This window comes from Rattus norvegicus, chromosome 1 (genome assembly GCF_021556685.1).
Source record: "Rattus norvegicus strain SHRSP/BbbUtx chromosome 1, alternate assembly SHRSP_T2T, whole genome shotgun sequence".
Lineage (NCBI taxonomy): Eukaryota > Metazoa > Chordata > Mammalia > Rodentia > Muridae > Rattus > Rattus norvegicus.
Genome location: NC_141534.1, coordinates 189,262,422 through 189,273,611, shown reverse-complemented (window position 1 = coordinate 189,273,611; position 11,190 = coordinate 189,262,422). Strand labels below are relative to the sequence as shown.

The following is an 11,190-nucleotide window of genomic DNA, read 5'->3' as shown; positions in this document are numbered from 1 at the left end:
ATGAGGACTCTGGAATCTACCAGTCTCTGTCCCTGTGTGACACTGAGTCTCCAAGTCTTTCTCATCTGTGCATGAAGGAACTCCTTCTAGTCTAGGTCCTTGGTGCTAAGCCTCCTCCTTTTTCCACCCCAAGTGACATCAGCTGCACACTTAATGCATGCAGGGACTGCATTCAGGATGGGGATGAGGGTGCTCATCACAACATGGCAGGCTTCTTGGGTTCAAACCCCATATCTGCAACTTCCTGGCTAAGTCGTCTTGAGCAAATAACCTGCCCTAGTTGCTATACACCCTTATTGGACTAGCCTGGGAGCTGGCCAATGTTTTAATTACCCAACTATGCTAATTCAGCTTTCATAGCAGCCAAAGTATAAATAAATTGGCACGATTGCCTATCCACAAAACTTTATTTATAAACAGTAACATTTGAATCTCATATAATTTTCACAAGTCACAAAATATTATCTTTTTGATAAATGTATATATTAGCTATATAAAAATTATAAACACATACAGACATATACACACATTCATACACACACTCTCACGCATACGCATACTCTCAGTTCAAAGACAAAATAAAGGATTGGGCCTATAGGCTGGTGTTTGTTATGCCCTAGAGTAACTTATGTAAGTGCTTGGTACAACTCAAAGTATACCACTTGAGCTGAGATTGTGGGAATACCATTTGGCAGGAGTGTCCAGCTATGCCCTTTAACTGGCTCTTCTCTACTGCCCCACCCTGCTCTCAGAGTGGGGACATCCTACCACACCCCTTGGCTTCTCTCTACTGTGCCCTCTCCAAACATGATCCCCAGGCTCTGGGCCAACTGTCTGTCTGAGGCCACAGAGAACACCTTGTCCCAATGTCAATGGTTGAGGTCAGCAACCAACTGTTAGGATCCAAGGATGGTGCTAATTTCTTCTATCACACATGTCAGGCAATAGCTGGCTGGCCTTGCTACCCAAGATCATGTGCTTGAGCCACAGGCTAAGTCAGGGTTAGCGTGGGTAAACTCCTGAGTTTGGGGCTCTGAAGCATGATTCTCTCTCAGGATCCTGTGAAGAGCCCACTGTTGGCCCAGGCCATTACTGCTAGCTCTTTAGCTCATAAGTGCCAAGTCCAGGTTGTAGCATATAGCTTATTCTGGAAGTTATGAGTGTTGGGGCAGGTCCCATCAGGTTCTTCTGTGGATTCTCATGCCCTATCCGGTTCACAGCAGGCTGTTAGTCATGTATTGAAAGACAGAGCAAGGATAGGAGGGCCATCTGTGTCAGGAAGAGAGCCTCCTCAAACCATGATTGTTTCCCAATCCTGTCTTACAACTCATTGGTCAACTGAGTGTCTGTGAGCTGGGATGAAAAGGCTCTATCCAAGCGCAAGGTATTGTATCTGGGAGGTGGTGTGCCAGGCACCGTGGACCCCGGGGCTGGAGGCAGGCGCATAGCAGAGGTAAAAGTGGGCAGGTCATCGTCCGTATCCAGAGCTGGATTATCCTGGCCTTGCCGGCTGGAGGGAGTCTCAGTGGAGGGCGGTGTCTGCCTACGGGCCCACCAATCCTTGGCTTTGTGCCACTGACGGCGGGCGATGATAGAGAAGAAGTCAATGAAGAAGACTTCAATGATTTCAATGACACAGACGACTGAGCAGCTCATCCACAGGCCGAGCTGTCCACCAAAGTTGGACAGGAGCATCTCAATCTGCAAGGGAAACCATGCTGTGCACCAAGATGGACTTTCCCAGGTATGGTACATATGATAAATCCTGCACTCAGGGAGCAAGGGCAGAAGGGTGATTGCCAGTTCAAGGACAGTCTCTACCTAGTGAGACCCTGTCTTGGAAAACAGGAGAGGGTTTTCACAATTGGTCTCAGCTACAGGCCTGTCTCCTTTCACTTGGGGTTTCCTCTCTGAGGCCTGATTGCCCTCTGGCAGCAAAACTACATCAGGTCAGATCCTGACAAATTGACTGTACCCTTAGACCAGGTAGACAGGCATATTGGTGGACCTGTGACTGGATAAACAGACTACTCACACTGTTGGCTGGGCTCTCCATGATGGATCTTTGGTTCAGGTCTTTGTAGAATATCAAGAGCTTGGCCAGGTCAGTCCTGCAGAAATTCCAACAGGTGGGGCTCAGGCGGGTGGGAAGGCTTGGCTTCCTGCCAGGTGGCTAGCTCCCAGCGTGGCTGTCATTCCCCTCCTGCCCAAGCCTCTATCATGACCTGTGCTCTTAACTTCCTCAGACTATTAGAACCTGGTCCCCAGGTCTCTTTCTATATCCCAGGGTGCGTGTCCTACTTGGTCCTTGTACTGACTGGTTTAATGCGTCAACTTGACACAAGCTAGAGTCATCAGGGAAGGAGGAACCTCCATTGAGGAAATGTCTCCATGAGGTCCAACTGTAAGATATTTTTTCAATTAATGATCAAGCGGGGAGGACCTAGCCCATGGTGGGTGGTACCATCCCTGGACTGGTAGTTCTGGATTGAATAAGAAAGCAGGCAAAGCAAACCAGCAAGCATCACCCCTCCGTGGCCCCTGCATAAGCTCCTGCCTCCAGGTTCCTGCCCTGTTGAAGTTCCTGTCCTGACTTCCTTCAGGGATGAATAGCAGTATGGAATTATAAGTCAAATAAACCCTTTCCTCCTCAACTTGATTTTGGGTCATTGTGTTTTTCAAAGCAATAGAAAACACTAGGACAGACCTGGATCTCAAGGCATCTATTCACTAAAAAACAAACAAACAAACAAAAAAAAACTGTTTCTCAACCCCTAGAGGAAGCCAGTTCACACAGCCACCCTTGCATCAGATTTTGACACTGGTAATTGTTTGGTTATAATTGCAGAATCATATAGGAGACTAGTAGGTGGTGCAAGTGAGAGATGTAGGCGGACTCCAGTGATGGTAAGTGCAATAGCATCTAACGCCTATTAGCATTTGCAGTGTCACCAAGCACTGGTGAAAAACCCATGAGTGAATGAATGCAGTTCTCATAATGTCGCTCTGAGGTACAGAGCTGTGCTTTAATCATCTCCCTGCTACACCGATGAGGATAAAGAGACCCAGATTGGGTTCATTCTCTGCTTAGCTATTGAATGAGCAGGTTCAAAGCCAGACCCGCTTGGCTTCAAGGCCATGCCCTAAACGACCATTTTAAACTCTCTCCCAATAGGGCAGTGGAGAACTGGAAAGTTCATGCCCATTCACAGCCCTTCCTCTTACGTGGCCATCTGATGTGATGAGAGAATGAACGCTACATGTTCATTGCACATTTCATCTCTCAGGGAAAGCTGAAAATAAAGTATGGCTTTTATGGAGCTAGATTTGGCTAGGGCTCACCCATCTGCACTGGTTGCAAATGCTCAGTCTTGTTCTAGGTTGTTGTTTCTTTAGTTATGTTTATTTGAGACAGCTTCCCAAGGAATAGCCTAAGCTCGCCATGAACTCTCTCAACCCTCCTGCCTTAGCTCCAAAGTTCTGGGATTACTGATGGGCTAATTCTATCTTCACCTTTACACTGCAAGCCCCATGGGGGACCAAGTGCTTGGTCACCTGGATGGCCACACACTCTCCCAACAACTCACACACCACCTGGCTTTAAGGGGATGCTCTGGGTTGGAGACCAGATTGGCTTTTACTGGGTAAAAACCCTAAGGGGGGACATAGTAATGGCCACAGTGTGGATTTATATGGCGTGGGTTACAGAGGTGAACCCAGTCTTTCCCATCGTTGTCCCCATCTGCTGAGATTCCTGATCTCTGGCCTAGATAATTTTCGCTAAGAGTATCTCAGAAATGAATTTCTTTGTGAAAAAGGTCCAAGTAGGATTAGAAGATAGAAAGGTAAAAGGATTATTTATGTAAGGTGGGACACACTAGCAGGTCACAAAGCAAGTTTTAATGGGCTGTGGTGGTAACTGCTACATAACTGAGTAGACTAGGCGAAGCTGGGCATGATCATGATTGCTCATGGTAGGTAGAGGCAGGAGGATTAGAAGTTCAAGGTCATTCACTGAAACCAACTTGGGCTACATAAGACCTTCTCAAAAACAAAACAGAATAGAACAAAAACAAAAAGGTAAAGAAAAAAGACAAAGAAAGAGCAGAATATATGGAAAGGCATATCCAACATGTTTGCCAGTTGAGATGGTATGGGCACAAACCCATCAGATTGGTGTATGGTGATCAAAAAGGATGGAAACCCACCCTCCCTCTGTGTCTGTTGGTTCTGCACACATATGTTCAACCAACCATGGAGGGGAATTTTTTGGAGAGGAGAAATAATTACACCTAGATTGAGCAGGTGCAGACTTGTTTCTTCAGGTTCCCTGAACAACCTAATCTAATAGCTATATTTCCATCGTGTTTACATCTCACTGGGCATCACGTGTACTCTAGAGATGACTTAAGCAGATGAGAGGATGTGGTGGGTCATATGCAAACATGTACCATTTCACATGCAGGACTTGGGCATTCAGGGATGTTGGTACTCATGGGGAGATGTGGAGCAGATCCCTGGAGGAAATGGGAAGAGAACTATGAACAGTAGCTTTGGCCACAGCATTGTGTGCCATCTGAAAATCAGCCCAAGTGCTTTGTACATCAAGGAAATACTGTTGCCTTATTCCAGTTATGGGCCCAATGGGCCACAATGCAAGACGTATTTCGTATGGTGGATCATGGTCAAACAAAAGTCAGAGCAGGGCCTGGTTCACGATAGGAGCTTAGTAAATATTTGTTGATTAAATGATCGAATGAACGAAAAGGTGAAGGCTCGGCAATGAGGAAGCAAGCTTAGGGCCCAGAGTCTGTGGCAGACAGAGGCAGAGGGAACTGGGTGGAGGTAAACTTACTTGTTGAGCTTTTTGTTTATTTGCTGGCTTTGGTCCCAGGTGAGAACATTCAGCAACCATTTCTGCGATGGAGAAAGAAAGACTGGGCTTAAGGCTACCCAGTGCCCTCTTCTTCAGCCACATACACAACCTGTCTCTGGCTTTGGCTGTGTTGCTGTATCCACCCAGGAACTATGCCCCCCCCCATTGTAGAATGGATGAGGACACCAAGGGCTCCAGGGGGTGTCAGGGAATGGAAATAGAGCTTACCTCGGAAGCCTCAGACGGCCATTGTGCCAAGCTGGTGGTCAGTGTCCATTCCTTAAAGCTGCGGGGAGAAAGGCACAGAGTGAAGACAAGCCACTGGCCTAGCAAAGTCCTACCTGCCCCAGTGCTCCAGGTCTACTCACCTACAGGATTGCTTGCACACTGATTGGCAGCCCAGTTCTTCCCGGACAAAGGCCTGGTACAACTGGTAGTAGCAATACACTGAGGGACAGAGTAGAAGGTGGTATGAACTTTGGGGACAAAGCGCCCTTCTTAGGGTCACCTGTGGAACCTCCACCATCTTGTGCTGGTTATTTATGTTTACACCTATTTTTTTTTCAGCAAGTGGGAGCGGGGGATGGGGTGGTTGGGAAGGGACTAGTGCTGGTTTGTGATGTCAGGAAATGGTATCATTTCCTGGTGAAAAATATGAGTTGGGAGCTGGGTGTGGAGGCCTTTAATCCCAGCACTCAGGAAGTAAAAGCAGACTGATCTCTGAGTTCAAGGCCAGCCTGGTCTACAGAGTTCTAGGATAGTGAGTTCTACACAGACAAACCCTGTCTCAAAAAACCAAAACCAAAACCAAAACCAACCAATCAACCAACCACACAAAGAAACACCATGAGGGGTGGGGAGGTTAGGCAGCTCTTAGATTCAGTTCTGTGACTTCCTGTCTGTGTGTCCTCAGGTAAGTGACTTAATCATTCTGAACCTTGGCTCTCTGTTCTGTGAAAGAGCACTATCAATAGTGCCTTTTAGAGTTGACTATGTGGGCAAGCTATTAGCACAGGCTGGGATGTAGCACTCAGTACAGAATTGAAAAGTACAATCCAAGCCAGGCTTGGTGATGTAAAGGGCCTTTAACACCTTTTCAGGCAAAAGGCAATAGAGACGGGGACTCAAGAGCATCATAGGGAAAGCCATTCATTGACAGGGCAAGCCATTGCGTGGCCAAGCTGATTCCCATCCTGGGGTGTGCAAGGCTGGAGGAGAGATCACTTACTCCAGTTGGGGTGTTGCTGGTAGTTGCAGTAATTGGCTGCTGGAGGCAGAGGCTGGCTGTACTGGGCACAGCCACATTTTTCCACCATCTTTGTTTGGAAGCATGAATAAAGGCAGATCTGAAAGAGAATACCAAGGAATGAGTTTAACCTCCTTGCAGGTAGAGACCGGGAACTCCCTGCTTCCTCATCCCTCATTCCAAAACCCTTTCTGACCACACTGTCCACAACACATACATACAAAATTAAAGAAAAGTTTTAAAAAAAAACGTAAAGACCACTTTTTTTCCAGCGTGGAACCTTTTACCCTCCATCAGAACTGTGCCAAGAGGTAATGCTCACAAGTGTGAGTGTGAAAGGGTTTGTTGACAAGGATCCCTGCTGTAATCAGGTGGACTTTACCCTGTCCCCTCATAATGAGTTCATAAGAAAGATGCCCTGGGTAAAGCTGAGTGACAAGGACACACATTTTAATGTGTTCATGTCTTTCATGCACAATCTCATGCAGTAAGTAATATTGTACTTATCCAAAAAAAGGGGAAAAGGCAGAGATTTAAGTAATTTGCCTGAGGTTACACCGAATATAGATATAAATTGACATTTGGGCCAGGTGTGGTAGTGACACCTATAATCCCAGCACTCAGAAAGCAGAGGCAGGAGCATAGGAACTTGGTGGGCCAGCCTGAACTACATAGTATGTTCAAAGATATATTGAGCTACAATATAAGGAGCTACAATAAGATCCTGTCTCAGGGAAGAAAAACAAAATGAAACGAAACAAAACAAAACAAAAAACAAAAAAACAAAAACAAAAAGAACAAAACCCCAAAACACTGAGATTTAAATCTGAACACCTTGGCTTTGAAGCCCCTACCCTATACTAGAAGCTTCCTGGGCATCGTGGTCATAATCCTGAGAGTCCAGTGTGGAGGACTTGGAACGTGAGTGCTGACTGGATTGTTCGGACTGTGTGGATTAAGAGTTGCTCCGCTTTCCCCATTTACCTCCATGCAGCACTCTCATGGGAGAAAATGGTCTGGAACTTCATTTGCTACATAGACCAAGTGAGCTTCTAGGGACCCACCTGTCTCCATGTCCCATCTTGTCACTGGTAGGACTACAAGCACTAATCTGCCTTTTTGGGTGGGTTCTGAGACTCTGAATCCAGGTCTGAGACTTTCTGAGGCAAGTGCCTTACTACCTAAGTCATCTTTCTAGCCTCCTCTCCCACTCACCCCCCATCCCTGCTTTGGTCCTTTTATTCTGCCAGGATGCTATCTATGGGCATTCTAGTATCCTAATAGGAGGCCAGCCTCAGAGTTCCAGCCTCTAAGAGTAGCTGTAAGTGTCCACCACTCATTGGACTTAAGGGTTGAAAACTGCAATGCTATTAGAGCCAGTGATGTCTTATGCTAGATGGGGGTGGGGCAGATCTGTGTCTATCAGCCAGTCTACAGCTTGTTCAATGTGATGGCTCCTCCTGTGGTCTGTCCTGCTGGGATATGAACTCCCAGATCCCAGATCACTACTACTACTACTACTACCACTACTACTACTACTACTACTACTACTACTACTACTACTACTACTTCTCTTCCTTCTCCTCCTCCTCCTCCTCCTCTTCCTCCTTCTTTAGAGAAGCTAGAAATATGGAGTTTTGTTATGGCATTTCCTAGTTTTTTTTTTAATGTCATTCTGACTAGAACAATCAGCATGCAACCTGGAGGAGTCCAGGAGCTGCCATTCGGCTCACACTGATCCCAGCATTGACTGTCAAGGGGTACGACTTCCCCAAGTCATAGGGCACAAATGTACCTGGAAGCCAATCTTTTGACCCCTCGCCCAGTGTCTCCTGCTGAAGGTTTCCCTTCCGCCTGTCCTTTGCCAACACCCATTTAGCATCAGACCTGTCTGCCTCGTACATTGTGTTCCACACAAACCTCAGTGAATCAATTAAGCTCTGGTTACAGAGGACCGAAGAAGACTGGAATCAGCTGGCGTCGTTTGTCCCTGAGGTCTTTGGACCAACCCCAGATATCTTCATCCTAGTTCCTGGTCCCAGGCACACCTTGGCCTAGATATAGCTTCATCTTTTGGATCCAGGCCACAAGTCAGAGATGAGGGCCCCCGTCATGCCATACCTGGAGGGAGTAGGCAGCGTTGTAGATGTTTGTGACGGGCACATCACTGCCATCCTCTGTGCACTGGCTGTAAGGTTCGCTCAGCTTGAAGGATTCTGTCTGCAATGGTAAGAGCACACAGTCATCTGTGTCATCCTAGGGACCCAGATAGGAGGATTCCCCTGAAGTTAAGTAATCGTTTAGTTCCTCACCTAAGTTTATCAATTACCTAGTAGGTGTCTGGTGCAATTGTAGACCCTGGGGAATCCACAATGGGAAACGTTGACAAGTGCCCTGCTCTCACTGAGCATATATGCAGGAAGGGTAGACAGCTAGAGCACCAGTGAGACACCTTGTCTTACTAGCTTACTCATCGATGAAATGGGGTGGAGATATGAGGCTTAGTGGGTAAAGTGTTTGGCTCATATGTGTGAAGACCTGAGCTTAAATCCCTGAGTTGAGAATCTACAGAAAGCTGGACACAGTAGAGCCTGTGTCTGTAATCCTAGCACCCTGACCAGGAAATGGGAGGCAGACAGAAGACTCTCTAGAAGCTTGTGGTGCATCTAGCCTGGGAGATGACAAATCTCTGAGGTTGTCTTTGACCTCTACTTGTGTCCTGAGGCATGTTCATCAATACACGCGCACACGTGCATGCAAACACACACACACACACACACACACACACACACACACACACACACTCTTGCACACACATGCACTCCAATTCTTAAAATGAGATAATTTTGGATAATGCTCAAGGACACTGGGTAGAGAGACTTAGGAGGGTGAGACATTCAACCTTTTAGACTGATTAGTAAGGTCTCTAAGAAAGAGTCCTTTGGCAACTTATGGTGTAAATGAAATAACTTCCCACTTGTCTGCTATAAAAGCCCCTACCTCTTCTGAGTGATGTGGGCCCTCTCTGGGACCTTACTCACTGTACTTTTGCAAAGTATTTCAGAGAAAGAGTTCTCTTTCTCTGCTTTTATGCCTTGGTAAATTCTTTTATGGCCTGTGATGGTTGGCTTTAAATATCAACTTGCCACAACTTCACAGCAGCAGGGGAGAGAATCTCAAGCGAGTAATTGTCTTTATCCGGTGGGTCTGTGGCTATGAGTGTGGGGAGGTGGAGTCTTGATCATTGCTGAAGTAGGAAGACTAACCCTCAATGTACGTGGCACCATTCCTGACTGGGGCCGCAGGACAGCGGGAGAGGGAGACTGAGCGGCGAGCAGGCAGTAGGGTGCGTGCCCTCCTCACCGCTCCTGACTGGAGTCAGGTGACTCACACTCGGGTTCCTCCATTTCTTTGAAATAATAGACTACAGCTTGGAGTTAGGAGTCAAATAAGCCTTTCCTTCCACCAGCTGCTTCTGCTCAGGGTAGGTTTGTTTTGTTTTGTTTTGTTTTCGAAGCAACAGACTGACACTGGAAACATGGACCATGTCACCAGCTTTCCCTACAGAGCTCCCCAAGGCACCTTTGTTAGGTTAACTCAATATAAAATGGTAGAAGGGAGCTAGCCCTGTGCAGAACTGGGGGCTGAGTGCCAGGCGGGGGAGCAGCAAAGACTGAGGTAGGAAGGGCCATGGTGCCTAGAACACAGCAAGCAAGAGAAATCTCTGGGTCTGAGAATGTAGCTCAGTAGTAGAGCTCTTGTCTAGCCTGTGTGAGTTCAATTCCCAGCACAGGCGTCAGGGATAGAGATCTCTGGCAACAAATCAGAGAAGGAGTTAAGGCAAAACCACCACCCTGCTAAGAAACCTGGATCCAGCTTTCTGAATGGTAAGGAGCCATCTGTTTATCTGTTGGACGGGGGACTGGGAGGTCAGGCAGAAGTGTGGAGGGTATGAGATGCCCAAGGTTCCTGTCCCCGTGGCAGGGCCCATTTCCCTGCCTTCTGGTTCTGGATGTTGACTTTCTTAGAAGAATTAAGGAAAACGGAATGCCAGCCTGATCATAACGGTAGTGGCAGCACTCCCACTCAAAGGCCAAAGACCTTATCCAACCAAGTTTGCCTCCAGCTAAATTGTCCCAAGGCAAATAAACAACCCAGACACAACAAAAAAGGGAAAAAAACCCCACAAAACAAAACAAACATATAAAAAACCCACCAAATGAACAAAAACATAAGGATGGGGAGAGAGAACATCTCTGAAGGGGAACAAGAACTAAACAGAAATTGTAGCCAGCCTAGAGCGAGGGTCTACAGTCTGTGAGAAAGAGTGTGTGCACCACACAGCCATGCACGTTGTTGTAGATCAGGGATAAAGAGGCACAGGATGGCTCATAGACAGAAACAGGCCGGAGGCCCCGTCCACAGGGTGCTCTTCCCCTGTGGTTGTTTTGTAATTCATCTGCTGACCTGTTAGTCTCCCTCAATTAACTGTGAGTTCCTGAAAGGCAATTGGCCATGCTCACTCTGAAACTATGGAACAGCAGAAGCAAGCAAAGGAAAAAGTGACTGCTTTACCCCGATAGACAGACAGACAGACAGACGGACGGACGGACATGCAGGTTCTGCGACCTGCTCTTTTCACTAATACACTAGTAACAAATGAGCTTGTTTCCAGTCAGTGCAGAATCCATGGGCTTAAAACCGAATGGCAAATCCATGCAGAGATTCTAGTGTTTGGCCAGGCTGGGCTGGGAAATAAGAGAATCCAAACAGTAGCTTTGTCCAAAGACTGCTTTAGTCCCTGTCACCCTGCGGGGTGTTCCAAGCTGCAAGTTCCTTAGAATCTTGGAGGGCAGTGTCCACAGAGCCAGTCTGCTATAGGCTCTATTTGCGTGCTACAGCAAGAACACCATCTCACATCCAGGTAAGGAGGTCTGTGCTTAGGTGAACTGAGTGAGGTCAGCAAAGGTGGCTGGAACTCGGGCAATCCACGAGTCCTCAGAAAGCATAGACGTTGTAGAATCCAAATGATGTCTCAGGACTCAGTGGTCTTAATTTGTAATGCTGC

At 47.1% G+C, this 11,190-nt stretch overlaps 1 protein-coding gene across 1 annotated transcript in view; it reads right to left on the bottom strand.

Moving 5' to 3' along the window:
* Nucleotides 1-388: 388 nt before the first annotated feature.
* Scnn1g (sodium channel epithelial 1 subunit gamma) overlaps nt 389-11,190 on the bottom strand; it is a 33,803-nt gene continuing 23,001 nt past the window's right edge. The window contains 7 exon segments of the mRNA NM_017046.2: nt 389-1,701; nt 2,036-2,111; nt 4,856-4,917; nt 5,105-5,162; nt 5,245-5,323; nt 6,105-6,222; nt 8,244-8,342. Of these exon segments, the coding sequence (NP_058742.2) occupies nt 1,321-1,701; nt 2,036-2,111; nt 4,856-4,917; nt 5,105-5,162; nt 5,245-5,323; nt 6,105-6,222; nt 8,244-8,342 (873 nt within the window). The 3' untranslated portion in view covers nt 389-1,320.